The sequence below is a fragment of the Rhinolophus sinicus genome, linkage group LG09 (genome assembly GCF_036562045.2).
Source record: "Rhinolophus sinicus isolate RSC01 linkage group LG09, ASM3656204v1, whole genome shotgun sequence".
Lineage (NCBI taxonomy): Eukaryota > Metazoa > Chordata > Mammalia > Chiroptera > Rhinolophidae > Rhinolophus > Rhinolophus sinicus.
In genome coordinates this window covers 66874096-66892788 of record NC_133758.1, presented here as the reverse complement: position 1 = coordinate 66892788, position 18693 = coordinate 66874096, and the positions used below count along the sequence as shown (strand labels likewise).

General features: G+C 38.6%; 1 protein-coding gene across 3 annotated transcripts in view; it reads left to right on the top strand.

The window, feature by feature from the left end:
- Window positions 1–16888, top strand: part of LOC109454596 (B cell receptor associated protein 29) — a 51537-nt gene extending 34649 nt beyond the window's left edge. For all 3 annotated transcript variants that reach the window (XM_019745381.2, XM_019745383.2, XM_074340579.1), the window contains exons 7-8: window positions 9909–10009; window positions 14176–16888. In XM_019745381.2, the coding sequence (XP_019600940.2) occupies window positions 9909–10009; window positions 14176–14211 (137 nt within the window). In that variant the 3' untranslated portion in view covers window positions 14212–16888. The remainder of the gene's footprint in view (window positions 1–9908; window positions 10010–14175) is intronic.
- The last annotated feature ends 1805 nt before the right edge of the window (window positions 16889–18693 follow it).

Here is an 18693-nt window from a genome sequence, read left to right as displayed (position 1 = left end):
ATAAAATGGGAAACTTATTAGGAGGTTTCTCAAAATTTCAAGTATAATTTGGACCGTCTTCTCATGTTCTGATAGTTTATAGTTATTTTGAGTAAATTTATAATTTAAGAGAAACTGATAAAACTTACAAGTGTTGGTATAGAACAAGTCAGCAAACTATGGCTTATGGGCCACGTCCAGCCCGCTGCCTTGTTTTTATAAATTACATTTTATTGGAACAAAGCCACCTTCGTTCATTAACTTACTTTCTGTGGCTGCAGAGTTAAGCAGACTAAAAGTACTTACTATCTGGCCCTTTACAGAAATAGTTTGCTGATCCCTATTTAGGGTCTTCAAATAAAGAAGAGAGAACCTTTTTCTGTATAAATGAGATGATGCTAAAAAAGATTTGCTTCTGCTGTTAATATTGTTAAAAAATTTGCTGTGTACCTAGGTGCTTGTTGAATGTATATTGATCAGATAATTTAAGAAATTATATGCTTACGTATAGTAAAACTAGTTTGTTTATCATCAACGTAAATTGATTCCTTCAATTCTATGATGGGTTGGTAATTCTTATAGATTCCACATGTTGCTTTTGCTTACACATGAAATTCTTTTATAAAGGATACCCTTTTCCAAGCTATTTGTTATAACCTATGCTTACATAGTGCTTTGCCTAAAATGTACATCCTGCTTTTTAAGCACAAAGCCAACATATTAATATAGTTTATAATTATTCTTTACTAAGTAACAGAACCAAAATTGTTTTCTTAAATACATTACTTAGCAACCTAACTAAGGTTAATGAAGGAAGTCTTTATGCATTTATTGGGTTTTTTTCTTTTGCCAACAGTATATACAGTGGGGCTGATTTTATGTATTAAATTGGAAAGCCTACTTAACAGTTCCCTGGCCCAGAGTACCAATAACCTTTATAAGTACCAGCGTGCCTTAAGTCCATGTCTTTTCTAAACCCAAAAGCACTTCACCCACAAACCTCATTCATGTTCCCAGTACCCTAGAGGGTATGGGTAGGCATTAGGAAACCTAGTGGTTGGTAGAGAAATTGAGACACATGCAAAAAAAAAAATCATTGATCTCTCCTTTTTTGCATATGAAAAATAGAGCTATATTTAGTTGTATCCATTAACGTTTACTCTGTATTATAATTACTTGTGCAGTTTTATTTCCATTCCAAAATGGCTTGCTCCTCCTCTTGCAGAGCAAGCAGTCTTCTAAAACGTGTTCCCCTTTAGCTCTGCCATTGGTTTGGCTTCTTCACAATGCCACTAGAGCCATTTTCAGTACCACATATCTGACTATGCCTCTGCACTATTTAAAACTCTACATTGGTGTCTGTCACTTTTACAGCTCTTCAGATCATGCGTGGCCTTGTGTGGCCTGTTCCCCAGCGTCATCTCTAGCTTTGTCCCGACCCTGGTCCAATATCAGTTTTATACTCCTACTTTAATAAATACCATAGTTTGTAGTTCTTTAACAGTGCTGTTTCATTATTTTTTACCTTTGCCCAGGGCTACAAGTCTGTCTCCTTAATGTCTTCTTTGCTCTTCTTTATAGCTGATGCTCCCTTCAGTTCCAGTGCTGCCACCTCTGGGAAGCCGCCCTGAAACTCTCTCCCTTCAGGCTGAGTGGAATGGCCTCCTTCTGGGCCTCCGTATTCCTGCTGGGTCACTTATTTGATAGTGCACTCTATAGAAATTATGTTTTTATTTGTTTTTCTTACTAGATTGTAAGTGCTATAAAGACAAATCAGCTCTGTGTCCCAGGATGCACTTAATGTTCCAGAAAGATGCTAGTAAATCTCACCCCAAACACTGAATTGGGTGCCCTCTCTTACCTCCTTACCCAGCTTAGATTTCATGGTTCATCGTAATTATGTCCTTGCAAACCACTTACTTACCTCCTTCCTCTCCCTCTCCTGCCCCTCCGGACTCCACCCTCTCCTCTCTCAAGGACCTAGTCCTGGTAATACTTCAATATCCGTCTGTCTACTTGGTACCTGCACCCAAGTCTCTCAGCATTACTGGAGGGACTGACTTCTTGTTTGAAGTAAATGGTCACTAAATTCAAATGGGCCCTCAGTACTGTATGACTGCCCTATTGCACATCTCTAAAATCTTTACTTTTCCATTCTTCAAAACTATTTTAGAACTTTTCATCTCATTTCTAAATTCTGAATCCGTCTTTCTTCAGTGGGTACAACGAATTAATAAGACAGCTTCATCTTCTCACCAACAAAACTACTGTCTTCTCCCAGCTGGGCTTGAACTCTCTTCCTGTCCTTGGATTATAGTGGATTAAGTATCAATGCTCTTCTAGTGCTATGCATCCCATCCCCACTGCCTTTCTCAAGGATGTTGTTCTGCAATTACTCCCTCACTTCCTGTCATCCTACAAACGTCCTCTGGCACCTCCTATTCAAAAAAACAGAAACAAAAACCTCCCTTTGTCTTCCAGTTACTACTCCATTTCTCTGTTAAACTTCATTGCAAATTTCTTTTTTTCCTTCTAATTTATTTATATAGACGTAATTTCAGACTCACAGAAACAATGCAGAGTAATATTTTTAAAATTCCCTTGTACCTTTAGCTCAGTTATCCAAATGATCACATTTTACATTTGCCTTATCCTTTTCTCTGACTCTCTTTATATTATTCTCTCACTTATTACTTTGATATTTTCCAAATGGTAATGTTCTAATTTTCTTATTCCTTTTACATTTGTTAGATCCCATTCTGTTGTAAGGAGGAGCTTTCCTTTTTTTCCTCCAGTTATTTAATTGTTTGCTTGTTTAATATATTCAGTGGGTTGTAATACATTCTGAGCACATTTTAGTGTTCAAATTGTCTCAGATTTGGCCTTTTCAAACTGCGTCATTTTGCCATTACCATTTTTTTCATGCTCCTTTTCTATAAACACTTAACTTTCAGGTATAACAACATATTCCAAGCTTATCTAGTACATTTCCTCCTCCAGCCTTTGAATCCACCGTTTCTCCAGTGAGCGTTGGTTCCTTTAAGTGGAGAATGGTATTTAGAAAATAAAATCTAGACCGTAGGTGTGCTCATTGCTACTGGGGTATCATCATTCGAGGCCCCCTTCATAGACAGAACTAATAGCTTAAGTTTCACCTTTTTTGAGAAACTTTTTCTGACTATTCAGTCCAGTGTAGCTGCACAGTCATTCACTATCCCATCACCCTATTTTAACTTGCTGTATGACACTTATCACTCACTATTAGTTGGTTGATCTCCTTTTTTTGGTCAATTTCTATTGATTGATCTCTTTATCTTACACACACACACACACACACACACACCGCAAAATGAGTGTTGTAAGACCAAAGACCCTAGCTATCTTTTCAGTGTATCACCAGCACTTAGAAAAATGCCGGATGCCAGATTCCATAAGCTGTTGGCTAGAGGACCAAATAACTCCTTTGTCTTGGGGCACTTTCATATGTGTACCAGCTTTGTCCTGAACTCCAGGAAGCTTTGAGAGGGACTCGTGTTTCAGGGACTCTGAGCAGTTAGAGACTAGGAGAAGCAGCAGTTCCTTCTTCATAGTCTAATGAAAACAGGAGAGGTTTGTCCTTGCTGTTAAGAAGTTTAATTCTCACAGCCCTTCTATATCTATTGTACATACTGACCCTAATACATGATTTCATAAAAATTATTCTATGAACCTTAATTTAAATATTTTTAAGATATTTATAATCATATTGCCCCTCCTCTTAAATAACTTAAATATTTTACACATAGTTATATACATAAAGGTTAAATGTCCTATACTTTGATATTCTTGAAATGTATTAAATCTATGCTTCTTTACTAGAATATCTGCTTTTCCTTTATCCACTTTCTCACTGCCTTTTCCATTTTTATTTTTTAAAGATTTTTTGGGGGAAGGGGAACAGGACTTTTATTGGGGAATAGTGTGTACTTCCAGGACGTTTTTCCAAGTCAATTGTTGTCCTTTCAATCTTAGTTGTGGAGGGTGCCGTTCAGCTTCAAGTTGTTGTCCTTTCAGTCTTAGTTGTGGAGGGCGCAGCTCAGCTCCAGGTCCAGTTGCCGTTGCTAGTTGCAGGGGGCGCAGCCCACCATCCCTTGCGGGAGTCAAACCGACAACCTTGTGGTTGAGGGCCTTCGCTCCAACCAACTGAGCCATCTGGGAGCTCAGCGGCAGCTCAGCTCAAGGTGCCGTGTTCAATCTTAGTTGCAGGGGGCGGAGCCCACCATCTCTTGCAGGACTCAAGGAGTCCAACCGGCATCCTTGTGGTTGAGAGCCCACTGGCCCATGTGGGAATCAAACTGGAAGCCTTCGGTGTTAGGAGCGTGGAGCTCCAACTGCCTGAGCCACCGGTCTGGCCCTGGATACATTATTATTGACTGAAGTCCATAGTTTATTCAGATTTCCTTGGTTTTCACCTGATGTCTTTTTTTCTGTTACAAGATTTCATTCAGGATACCATATTATGTTTAGTATTCATCCTTAGGCTCCTCTTGGCTATAATAATTTCTCACACTTCTTATTTTTGATGACCTTGACAATTTTGAGAAGTACTCGTTAGGTATTGTGTGGAGTGTTTCTCTTGGAATTTATCTGATGTTTTTCTAATGAGTAGAGTGGGGTTATGGATTTGAGAGGAAAGTCACAGAGGTAAAATGCCATTTTCATCACTGCATCAGAAGTACTTACCAACATGGTTTATTACTGTTAATGTTGACCTTGTCTGTGGTAGTTTATCAGGTATCTCTAGTGTAAAATTACTCTTTGCCCCCGCCTTTCCATATTGTGTTCTTTGGAAGAAAGTCACTATTCTCAGCCCATATTTAAGCAATGGGGCGTTACGTCTCCCTCCTGAGGGTAGCGTATCTCCATAAATTATTTGGAACTATTCTGTACAAATGTGTCTATTCTCCCCTATTTATTCATTTATATCAGTATGGACTCATGGGTATTCGTTTTGTACTTTGAGTTATAATTTAATATTACTTTACTTATTTGTTGCTCAAGTTGTTCCAGCTTTGGCCATTGGGAGCTCTTCAGTTTGCTCCTGTTTTCCTATGATGTATCCCCATCATTGTGGATTTTTTTTTTTAATCTTTTTTTGAGTACTTTCTTATTTTCTGATAGTACAAGATGCTCTAGAATTGTCTTGCATATGTCTTGATCCAGTTCTAGAATGAGTGTTTTATGTTGTTTTTTTTTAACTGAACTGTATTCTGTTATACTATTTGTTTTGTTTTTGTTTTTTTAATTCTGAATTAGCATGAGATATTTGTAACATTATACTTTTATCAAAATATTTCAAGAATGGTCTGTTTGCTTTGTGACTGTCCAACTATCCTGAATATTTTGTTTTTTGATTCAAGATATAACTGTTTTTAGTTGGAAGCAAGTTTCCTATCAGGTGACTAGTATGACATCTCATTGTTGACCTGACATTTATTTTATTTTCAGGTAATGAACTGGTTTTACACAAGTAAATTTTTCAGATGCTTAATGCTAAGACTTTTCACTTATCCATTCTTTCCTTCCTTTAAGGAACATGTTTTAAGCACTTACCACGTGGTTGGCATAGTGCTGGGTGCTCAAAACAGACAAGACACATCTTTGTTTCTTGAGTAGTCCGTAATGCAGTGGGGATACAGATGCTCTTCAGCATGATAATGCTGTAGGAAAGGTACGCTCAAGATGAAGTAGAAGCCAACAGTGGAGATCAAGGACAAGTTCTTGACATTTTGAAAGATGAATATTAATTAACCAGACTAAATGGGAGAGAATGAGAAAGCCAGGGAGGTTAAGGGAGATGGGCAAGGATGTTTTCACAAAATGAGTAGCATGTAACTGAGTATGGCACTTCCAGTTACTACAAGGAGCTCAATGCAGCTGGAACATACAATAAGATAGAAGCAATGGTGAAGTTGAGCAGTCAGCCCAGAGTCCGTCGTGAAGGGCCTCATCTGCCATGAGTGGATGTTAACATTTTGGGGCACTGTTGGAGAGGTTTTGGGCAGAGGAGCAATCGCTTTGACAATACTGTGGACAGTGAATTCGAGTAGCCAGGAAACGAGGTGAGGAGTCCATTTGAATAACATGAACCAGAGATGAGGACAGTGGTGGAGTGGAGTTGATGCAGATACAAAGGAAGCATGGATGTGAGGTTAAAAGAGAGTGGGCAAAAAATATATATAAAAATAAAATAAAATAAAGAGAGTGGGCGATGAAGTGGTGAATAAAACAGACCTTACCTACATGTTCCTGACAATGTAGACATACAGGAAAATATCCGTAATGAAAACAGGGTCTAGTGAGTGATTACCGGTAAAGGAATAGTACAGGTGAGGATCAAGTACTGAGTAGCTCCAGCATATCACGTTCTCAAGTTCTCAAAAATAGAACCAAATAAACTGCAAAGAAGCTAACACTAGATGTATGGAAAATTTTCAAATTAAAATTGTTTTCCTCTCACTCAGTCCTTATAGCTGTTGTACCACAGCCCACTTTAGGTGTCCTGCCAGTGCCTCTAAAACTGTTCCATTTCCTGGAAGAGCTTAGCTGGTAGTGAGTGGCTGTTATCGCACATGGAAATTATAGTGACACAGAATATTTACAGAGTGCATTAGTCTCACCAGCTCCTCCCACTGTGCAAATAGCTCCATAAATGGAAGTTTGGCACCGTGAAAACCACACATATTTTTGGCCTGCTTACATGTCATTTTACAAGCATTATGGATTACTGTGTGTCACTGTAATATTAATTGAGGTTATTCTCTGTTAATAAGTGATGCATGTGCCTCAAAAAGTACCTGATGATTAGGACATAACCGAGTCTCTAATTGAATCTGGCCAGTATTGTCATGAAATACCTTAGCATTTCCATGAAGCCACTGTCAAGTGATAGCAACTCATTTCTGCAGATGAGAAAATTGAAATAGTGACTTAGATGTATCACCTCAACCCTCCTTGTCTAATAATGTCTTCCCTATATATTCTGTTTCCAAAATAATGTGGTTCAAAATAAAACAAGCATATTTAAATGTCACATAACAAGTTTATATAATCCCTTAGTCACGAACGCAGTTCCAGAAGGAGGCAGAAGGCATCCAAAACAGAATATTGTAATTTTTATAAAATGAGAGCTGGAGAAAAGACTGGGAAACAATCCAAAAGGCTCCTACACAACAACAGCCTCTCCTAATTGAAGTAAATTCAATAAGATAGTAATCATTAGGTTTATTAATATCCACTGAAATGCAAAACAAAATAAGAAATAGAGTTCATACCTTGGCTTGTAAGTGCCAGAAAAGCAGGATCGGCCTACAGTTGTTTTGTTGCAGTTTCATACTAGTTGTGATCAGAAGAATCTTCCGAAGAGGCTGTACACGTGATTCTCCAGCTCCTTTTACAGATTCATAAGACCACCTGACTAATTTTCTCTCCTAACAATTCATGAGAAAAATAGTATCTTTTAATAAGGAACTAATGAGTTTATGTCTCAGATTTATGCAGTTTCCTCAGTAATGTATTCATGTTAGAATTTAAGCATAAATCGTTTTTAACATTAAGTCCAACTCCTGTTTAATACAAGCTCCTGACCAACATTCTTAAAACCGCCATAATAGGCTACTCAGATGTTATTAGGTTGTAGAATCTTCTTTGCTTTTTGTATAATGGCAATCTAGGCTCTTAAATTTTTTTAGTAAGGTCCTAAAGATAACACGGTGTTTCATAGTCTCAAGTAGCCTCTATGAAGTGCCCTGTAGAACCCAAATTGAAAAGAATATATAAATCTGTATTTGCGGCTGTGATCCCGGTGAACTCTAACCACTCCAAAAACTCTCTTCCGTACCTACCCCATACGTTTACCAAGTGACACGGTAAATTTGTCAAATTCAACCGTAATACTTAATTTAGATGTACGGACCTCTAGAAGTGATGTGCAAAAAATTACAAAGCTGTGCTGTGCAGTATGGCTAGCCACTAGCTACACATGGCTATTTAAATCAAAATTTAAATTAATTAAAAGTAAATAAAACTTAAAATTCAGTTCTTCAGTTGCACTAACTACATTTAAAGTGCTCAGTAGCCACATGTAACTAGTGACAACTGTGCTGGACAACACAGATGTGCAACAGCGCAGAAAGTTAATTTGACAATGTTGTCTAGAAAGTACTGATACAGAAGGCATTTAGTTGATAGTGACGTATATTTATATGTTAAAATGCCGTGTGATGGCTTCTCACAAGGAAAGGCTACCAGATTGATTATAAATAGAACCTATAATTTCATTTCATTGTGCCAAAAAAGTGACTTTTAAATTTACAAATCCCACTTTCTTTCCTCAAACCCCTACCCTAAATGTTTTACAAATGCAGAATGTCTAAAGGCTACATGTGCAGAATTGTACATAGAGCTAGTTCCAGATTCACAGAAGTTCTCCAGTCCATCTTGTGCTTCTCCCTTCTACACATTTGCTCATTAGCTTCTCCACAATGTGTTGACTTAACTATCAGACACACACACACACACTTCTGTGTAATCTGCTGATTTAGACTGTCGCTCCTTGATGGACAAAGGCTAAAAGGTAGCCATTTTTGTGTATCATCTTGAGGTAAAGCCTTTAAGTGCCATTTGTACACCCCTGTATTTTTCAACTTTGTATAAGAAAGTGATTGTCCTTGTTCTTAAGAATGATAAAATAATTTCTTATCCCTAGTTTTGTTCAAAAGCAGACCCTTCTGATAAATGCTGTTCTATAATGCCTGAGTCCAGGCTAAGCCAGAGAAGGGTTAGGAGGAACCTGGGGCATCTTGTGCTAGAAAGTGAAATACTCCAAAAATGGTGGGGACATTATGTCAAAGGACATAGGAGCCAACTAAAGGGGGTTCCCACTGGCCAAATCTGGGGGGAAATTAAGTGTGATAATGAAGTGTAAATCACTGAAAAAATAGGAAACTATGAGTTCATACTGATGATGGATGAATGGATGGATGAGAAAGGAAGGCCCTTCTTTAAATAGCTGACAAATGTGGATGGAGTGGTGAAGCTGGAAAATCACCGTTTCGCAACCATAATAATAAAGATTGGTTTGGGCAAGAATTACCAATGGATGCTACAGATAAGAGGGAAGTCTATCAAGAAACAGGATGCTTACGTAGTCTTAATTGTCTTCCCACATATGACTTCTTAATTGTAAGGAGAAAAATAACTGTAAGGAAAAACCAGTGAGAGGCAGATGGGCCTCTGGATTGAGACCTTGAGAGCCAGTCAGCATCACTTATTTCCTATTTGTATGTAAGTGGGATGCATAAGCTGAATTTAGTCATGAGGAAACATAAGACAAAACCAAATGAAAAATATTCCATTGAAAAAAAAGTGACCTGTATTCCTAAAAATGTCAATATCTCAAAAGATGGGGGCGAGGAAGGCAGGGGAAGGCCGAGGAACCAATCCAGAGATGTGACAACTTAGTGCAAATCTTTGATCGAGGACTAGATCCTGGACTAGAAGTGAAAAATAAAAAATAAAAAGGACATAATTGGGACAATTGCCAAGATTGGAATATGGATGGTAGATTAGATAAAGTATTGTATTGATGTTAAATTTCCTAAATTTGGTAACTTTACTATGGTTATATTAGAGAATACCTTTGTTCTTAGGAAACGCACAATGAAAAGGAGTAAGAGGGCATAATGTCTGTAACTTATTCTCAAGTGGTTCAAGAAAATAATTGTGTTTGTGGAGAGAGAGTATATAATAACAAATGTACCGCATCAGTAGCAGTTAGGGAATTTGAGTAAAAGCTACAACAGAGTCCTCTGTTTAAGTCTTGCTGATTTTCTGTACATTTGAAATTATTTCAAAATAAAAATTGTTTAATTCTATTCAATGTTTTATAGCGCTTTCTAAGGCACAAGATGACGTGATGACAATGAAGATGCAGTCAGAGAGACTGTCAAAAGAATACGACCGACTCCTACAAGAACACTCCGAACTTCAGGTGGGTGCCATCCATGTCCTGAGCCTGCATTTTTGAAATTGTAATTACTCAAGACAGGTATTTGGGTTTTTTCTCTTCCCAAATCAAGAGGTTTCACTTAATCCTAGCATTGTTAATGGATTAAAGGAAGCCAGGATTTTACTAGAGGGAGAAGATTAGGACAGTGCATGAAAATACAAGATAGTCATGACAGAATTACTGACATACTAACTTTTAGCATTCTAGTTTTGAAGTTTTAAGCATTAAAAGAATTGAGCCGCAAAAATGGCAGCATTGAAACACACACTGGTTCTTTTCTGGAAAAGTATAGTTTTGCTGTTTGGGATGTTTGCCATATCCATGCCAAAATAAGGCCAAAATTAAGGCAGTCCCACTTCACACTACTCCTTGTAAGTCCCTCTTAAACATCTTAGGACAAAGCCTGTTGGCATTCCGATACATGATTTACCTCCAAAGCTGATTTGGAAAATGGAATTGAGAAAAAAAAAACACCTTTTTGTTGTTAAAGTCACAAAGTTGGACGCCGTAGATTTTCTTTCTCTTCCCCTTCCAGCAAGTCAGTTCCCAACATTTATCCACGTTGAGCTTCTCTTTCCCTTTCCTCTTGGGCTGCCAGGCCCTAACCTGAATTGATGTCCCAGATACACTCTAACCATGTATGGGGAGAATTCAAGGAAGAGACCATCCAGAGGCAGCGCTGGTCTTCCTGCTTTCTCCCAAGGTGGGGGGGGTCTGTGTTCTTTTGCTTTCCGGTTGCGCTTATCCTCAGAATTTCACAGCCATGTGGCTTTCAATCAGGGCGTTTTAGCAATTACAGCTCTACGGTTATTTCACTGTCATAGAAGCCCAAGTCTCAGGACTCGTTTCCATGCCCCGTCATGGCCATTGTATCTCCAGGGTCGAGCATTGTGCTGGCACAAGGCAGGGAGGTGCTATACTGACAGGCCTTGCAGTCAGACAAAAGGGGAGTAACTCTAACTCATACCAGCTTTGTGATCCCAAGCATGTTATGTCGTCACCCCTCTGAGGCTCACGTTTCTTCATCGGTAAATTGGAACAGGAATAGCACCTGACTCACTGGGCTGTTGGGAGAATTAAGTAGAATATGTAGGGCGCTTCACACTGCCTGGCATGGTTTATAGTAAACACAAGAAATGATAGCTATTGTGATCATTATAATTTTCATCTGTATTAATTCCTCTGTAGAAGTTTTGCTGAAAAATAACTTATTCTCAACCAATCATTTTGGCCTTGATTTCAAGCCAGTCAAGAAGCAATCCCAAACGCATTTGTAATCTGGTATTCCCAGTGGCTTTGCACACTTGCTTTAACTAACTGACTGACCAGAGGGCAGCTCAGAGAAGGGTAGATACCCTGTGGTTTTAAACTCAGGACACCAAGAACTCAGTTCCCATTGTCTGGAGTAGGCAGTGAGATTTTCCACAAGACCACCCTTCCCCCATGCCTAAAACAGAGATCCTGAAATTGCTGGCTTCAACGCAGCATCCTTGAAGATCCACGATTGGAAGGGAGGAAATGTTCAGAAGCCTCTTGCCTAGAAATAGAACCCGTTGGTGAGGTTAGGATGCACTCAACAAGTGGGCTTTGCCAGGTGTCAGAAATGTTAACATCCCTCAATGAAGAAAAGAGAAGTAGCAACATTTCCTCATTTTCTTATGTCCAGTGGCCATTGCTAAATATCCCCTTTGTGGTAACAGCTAATGATTCTCTTAATCCCTGGAGAATGTAGGTGACAGAGATTCCGTCAACCTATATTCTTTCCCAAAAAAGCCTTCAGCTTGGAGCTTACGCATTCTTGATAAAAGATGTTAAAAAGCTCTTATGAGCAATTTTTTTCCAAGAAAGCAGTTGTTATACCTGTTTCTTTGAAAAATGACCCCATCGCAGATATGCCAAGTGCCATGCTGACAGTGGGGCCCGTTCACTAGTGCGTTTAGGCTTTGATCTCACTTCTGCTTGTATCCAGGTTTTTGAAATGTTTAATGGATGACATTTATTGAGGGTATGGTCTGCACCGAGCACTTAGCTAATGGCTTCATATATGTTATCCTGTTTACTCTCCATCACAGCCCACTAAATTAAAATATTTTAATACCCTATTTTGTAGATAAGGAAAATGAGACCCAGAGATGTTATATACTGTACCCAAAGTTACTGAACTAGAAAGGGATAGCATTCAAAGTTGGATTCGAAGTCAGTAAATCTTTCTCGGGAACCTCCATTACTAACCACTGTCATCTTTGGCCTATGCTGATCATTGGAATGTGTGTTCTGGGATCCAGTGTCTTCCACTGCCCCTCTACTCTCTTTCAGGGAGCTACATTTCCCAGGCTCCCTTGCTCTCTGATTGCTAGGTGGGTTTGGCCAGTGGGTGGCATGAGTTAGGAGACTGAAGGCAGGAAGAGCAGGAAAGCCAGAGATTTTTACAGCAGCAGATCCATCTCTTCCCAATAAACCAATCACCTATAAAACCAATTCACTGTAATCAATACCTGTGGGAAATAAGAAAACCTCTCAACTCGGTAGTTTACCACTTCTATAAACCTCAGGTGAATCACTTGACACTTGACCTTTGGCTTCGTCAGTACTTGAGTGAGGATTATGGTACCGTATGAGCACTAAACCGGATCCTGCGCAAGAAAGCACTTGAGATATTTTTAAACAAGGAAATCTCTATACAGCCATAAGATGCTAGTAGTTGTTTCTTGATTGGACACATTTTTTCCCATCCAGCTACTCACCCCACCCCCATTGTCCATTATGAGAACATTTATAAAATTCTGAGATCCACGTGTCATTAACTGAGAACCATTTTCTAAAAAGTAACTCTTACACTTTTATATTCACCTTCTGAACCCTACTTGGGAAGCAAAAGATTGCTATAGACCATCTACTGTAAAAAGCTACATCAAATTGTCCCTCATGAATTTTACTTCTAGTATCAAACCAACCTTAATAATTGAATTACATCCTAAAGTTCTTTGGGAAATTTAGCTTTCTCAATTTTACATAGTTGATTTACCTTAAATAAAATAATCGTAAAATAAAGGACTAAAATGTTAAGGAAAGAAAGGTGGAAGACGAGGAAACTGGTTTCTTTACTATAAACAAATCCCACTTTGCATCTTTAAAATCCATTTGGGTTTCCCCATCTGGTTCCCTTCCTGTTACAGGCACTAAATAAATATTAGAAAACAGTCCCTTCCAAGCATGTACTCTTAGCCTTTCCTTGTTTGCTTTCGCTCTCTTCTAGAAAAGAAAAAACCAGAACTAACTAAGCGTTTTGGCAGCACAAATGCATACGTACCTGCCAGTTTTCAAATTTCATTTTGGAAAGTCACCCTTCACTTAAGGGACTTGTCCAGAATCACAGCTCCATTAAAGCTGTGATTTTTATCTAAAGTGGTAAGATATATATAAACACGTGAAAGCAGTACCCTGTCATTTAAAATGCCTCCTCTATCCCTGTCTTCTGATTTGGTTGCTGAATGTTATTAAAAACGTTCTGGAAGCATGAACGCTTGGCCTGAATGGAGCTATGAACGTCCCATTTCCAGGCTGTAGGACTGCAACTCCCTTTTATGGGATTTTTTTCTCAGTGTGGACTTTTACCTTCTTAGTGCAAATGATCTCTGAAGGTTAGTTTCTATCCCATTTTCCTCCATTTTTAAATGATGCATTATAGTCATCTTTACAGCATGATCAGCAAAGAGTATGGTTTGAGAGGCCAGTTCTCTTGGCAGATATCTGAAGTACAACAACAAAAGGCCACCCCATCTGGGTTTTTTGGTTCCCTTCATTCTTTCCTTGCCAAAAATTCTTAATTGGGTTTGTAAGAGGGGAATTTTAGAAATTTTGTTTTCTTGATATAACCTATGAAACTAAAGCAAAATAGATTAAGGCAGGGTGGAAAAATGAACTTACCAAGAGTGTTGCTTTCCTATTTCGATGTTTTTTTAAAGTAAAACCCACCAATTTTGTAGTTTTTAAAATGTGAGACTTTCTCAATCCATATTTCACTTTTGATTACGCTCATAACTAATAACTATACACAAAAAGAGAATTGTTTTGTAAAGTCCTGGTTGTATCTATGAATCTGTTTCTCACTCTGCGGCAATTACCTAAGTCATATTTTTTTCTTGCAGGATCGTTCATGGAAAGGCAACAAGAAAGGCCTGTGAACTGTGTGAAAGAAAGTTGTGGTACATATACCAGGTCAAGATGCTAAATTTGTTGTGTTAGCCTCTAGAAAATTTAAAATTCAGTTCAGAAAAATGTACTATGACCAACTGATATTTTTTTAATGCCATACATAACCTGTTATCATAATGGCATTATATACAGTATTTGATGATGTTTCACATATGTTGTAAAGTCTGTATTCTAGCTTTTAAGTAAAATATAAGCATGTTAAACACCTTATTTAGATACGGATAACACTGTATAGTGGTTGTTTACCAGTAGAAGGAAAAATTTCATTAGCCAGTTACTTCCAAAATTAGATTTTTAAGTTGTATGAAACCATTAATAGCCTTAAAAGCTTTAATGAGTTTCCACTAATAATAATCTAATTTAATCAGATGATGATAATGATTATGTATATGAGTATAGTATTCAGTATCAGCAAATTTGCTCATAGGGAGATTAAATAAGGATAAATGATCAGAATTTGCCACCATATTTATAGGGAAGAGTCAGAAAGAGCAAAAAAATAAAAACAATGACCTTAATTTTTATTTTTTTTAAGCCTGATGACACTATGGCTTACTCTTATAAGACAACTCTATTGATAATTATGTTTTTGTTACTGTGCTTCTGCACCTGTTGGGCTGTTTTTGTTGACATGTGTGTTAACACATAATTAATAAGCATTCTACCTTTTTAAAGTTCATCTAGTAATGGAATTTACATCTATTTGCATAACTGCCACAGCCCTGAACTGAAATTATTTTACAACAGTGTGGAACTCTTGACTCAAAAAGTTAATGTACAACATATCCAAAAAGCAAGTGTTTCCCATTGCTGTGAGAGTTACTGATTATACGAATATTACCTCAAATATACATACACTAGTGTCACAGTTTCTCTGAGATGTTTCTGTAGTCTGAAAACTAAATATTAAATGCTCTTTTTCCATTTATTCAGTTTCCTTTAGAAGATGATAATGATTATAATATTAATATGATTTTTGTTATTCCAGTGTTTAGATCTGAAAATCATCTTCTTTGTCTCATAAAGACCTAAATATAAAAGAAAATGGAAAATAATTGCTAGAGTTTTTACTTTCCTGATATTTGTTTCATCCTTTGTAGTTTACTATCATTTTAGCACCAACTTCACTCATAGTTACTTTTTTTCATTGTAAAATGAGCAGGTACATAAGAATTTTATTTCAGATAAAAGTCAGGAGTTACTGCTAGAAAATAAGACATGTAGGAGACATTTAATAGGAGTAAGAAATGAGAGTGAGACCATATGGGCTGACAACACCATAAATAACAAGGAAAGGGAGGGAGTGCTGAAACAGGACAGAACTGAACAAGTGACAGCTCAAAGTATCAACTTAGAAATATCAAGGTAAGAGCTATTCGGATAAATATGTGTTAATAGATCGGGAGCCTTTGTGATTCTGGCCTGCTGTACAGATATCAAGTCTAATAAGAGAATAACACAGAAAAGTAGAAAATTTAGACTTTTAAACTTTAGAATTGGTAGAACTGAAATCTAATCCCAGCCTCACAATAATTTAACCATGTGATTTTGAACATTATTCATACCTGTTATCAACTTCCATTCCCTCCTTTCCATAATAGGAGTAAGAATGCTTAGGTCAGGATTAGTATATAACCTAAGATAATACAACTTTGATTCTCAAAGTTGTTCAGACTGTACAGCAAGGGGAAAGTCTGGGTACTCTTTGAAGAACATGAAGATTTGAAAGATTTCCCGAGAGCACTTCAAGGGTACATTTACGTAACCTTGGACTTCAACCCTCAGCAACCTGAGGCCTCAGAAGTTTGAGCCATTTTCCCAAGGTAACATGGATGGTTAGATTCAGGGCCAGGATCTGAGTCTAGAATTTAGGTGTTCTGGTTCCCCAGATATTACTCTAGTCTTTATAAATACAAGTTAGCTATAATTTGCTAAACAAAATATTGCCGTGTTTAGCCAGGTACTTTGGCTTCAGAGTCTGTGTACGTTACCACCATACCGAACTGTCCTTCAAGCTATGAGGTATGATCAGAAAATACAATGAATGCTACTGCCAAGTGCCATCCAACAGAAAGGCAGGGACCTCCAATAGGGGAAGCAGCGCTCAAACCTTAGTAACTGTGACAAGTTTCAACTTGTTCAGTGCAGTCAGGTGTGAGCTACGGTTGAGAGAAGGTATGTTTTAAAGTGTGCAGTGAATCATCCTCCATCATGACAACTCTCTGTGTCACACATCGTTTCTGGTATATGGCAATTTCTGTCAAATAAAAACATTACGGTGTGTCCTCATCCACCTTATTCACGGGCTCTGGCACCGTGTGACTTCTGGCTCTTCCCCAAAGTCAAAATGATTCAGGACATCGAGGCAGCCATGACAGTGCAACTAACGACACTCATGAAAGAGGACTTCCAGAACTGCTTCAGAAAGTGCCAGGAATGATGGGATAAATGTGTTTGAAGCAAGTGGGGGTATTTTGAGGGGGATTAATGGCAATGTGTCTTTTACTGTGATAATTTTTTGTAATTTAAACAGTCACCATATTTTATCATACCTCGTTTTATTTTACCTTATTTTGTTTTATCATACCTTGCCAATAATGTTGTTTGGCAAATCCTATTATTAGAAATAAATATGTGTTCCATGGACTTAGTTACACTGCATGTTAAGTTATGTTACTATCTATTATCAGGAATGATTTCTTTATGTCTTAGGCTAGGCTGCACTGTCAATTCAAACACAGGTGTGCCATTCTTGTCCTTTCCTGTCAGAGTTACACAGAGTTTTGTCAGACTTGCAAATCTACTTTGCCTGGACTCCAGGAAGTGGCACTTAAGTTCTAGCCAAGCACTCTGGAGTTTGGCATGAGTCATCCTCGTTACTTACCTGGCTGTAACTTGGGCCCCAGTACTAGTAACAAGAGTACTTTGAACCCCAGTCGAGAGCCTGGAGCTTCACTACTTCCTACGATACTGTCCTGATACCCATGCTTGTAGCTCTGGGTGCTGGTCTCTCCTTGCCTGCTTCCTCCTTGGACCTCCCGCCAGCCACTTGGATGCACCTCCTGTTTTGCTCTGCCTCTCGAGGTTAGTCTGGTCCTGCATTCCCACTCCATTGCCCGCCTTCTCTCCTATCCATGTCCAACCTCAGCTAAACGGCCCATTCCCAGCCCTGCTGACGTGTGATACACCTTGTATTTGCATGCCCACTATGCATTGTGTAAATATAGCAGTCTTTGTAAACATTGCCCAGGAATCTTTTCTGGATTTTTTTGTCCTTCAGCCTACCTTTCCTAGAGTTCTTGAAAACTCACAAAGATTCAGTTTGCTCTTTTTAACATTTCTTTCTCTAATCAATTTACTAAACGGCATTTTTGCCTTCACAGTGTTGCTTTCCACCTTGATCTCTAAACAAACAGCCTTTATTAGTCTTTCCTTCTGTAGCCAAAAGTGACTTCCAACACTACAGAGCTAACAGCCCCCAAAAGATACCCATGTCCTAATCCTGGGGATAGTTTCTTCTCTGGCAAAAGAGTGAGTATTACTGTATATGGGAAACAATGTGACTAAGTTAAGGATCTCGAGAGGGAGATTATCCTGAATAACCTAGGCTCTAAATGCAGTTGCAAGTGTCCTTATAAGAGGCAAAGGAAGATATCACCACAGAAAGAGAAAGTGTCATGACAACAGGCAGAGACTGGAGTGCTGTGTCCCATAGGGCTGGAAGAGGCAAGGAACAGATACTCCCTGAGAGCCTCGTGACGGAGCGTGATCCTGTAGACACCAGTGAAACTAATACTGCACTTCTGCCCACTAGAATTATGAGACAATAAATTTGTTGTTATAAGCCACCAAGTTTGTGATAATTTGTTACAGCAGCCACAGGAAGCTAATGCAGGAACATACGTGACAAATCTGTAATGCGCTGGACTAAATGCACAGTGTGTGAAAAACAGGTACCCTTTAACATCACTCCTACCTTTGTTCTTTTTCTCCTTCAGTTTTCTTTCTCCCCATTCCCACTGCCACTGCCAAACCACGCCATCGTCATTTATCACCTGGACTATGACAACGTCCTCCTGGTCCGCACTCTCTTACTCCTCTCGTCAGAACATGCTGTCATCCATCGTCATTCCCCGTTTTAAGTCTTCCGATTATTTCCCCTTGCACTTAAGATCAAGCTCTGCAAACCTCACCAGACTCCCACCTACTCTCCAGCCTCATCTCCGTCCACGCTACCTGCCAACCACACCTGTAGCAGATTCTCTTTAGAACAAGCCAAGTTCTTTCCCCTCTCAGGATTTTGCATACACAGTATCTGCTGCACCTCAACCCTATCTGTCTGAAACACTTCTGTCTGAAATTATCTCATGTATGGTTTGCTTTTGTCTTCTGCCCAGTGACTACACAGTTCCTGCACACAGTAGAAGAGTTCCTCAGCAGAGAGTGAGGAA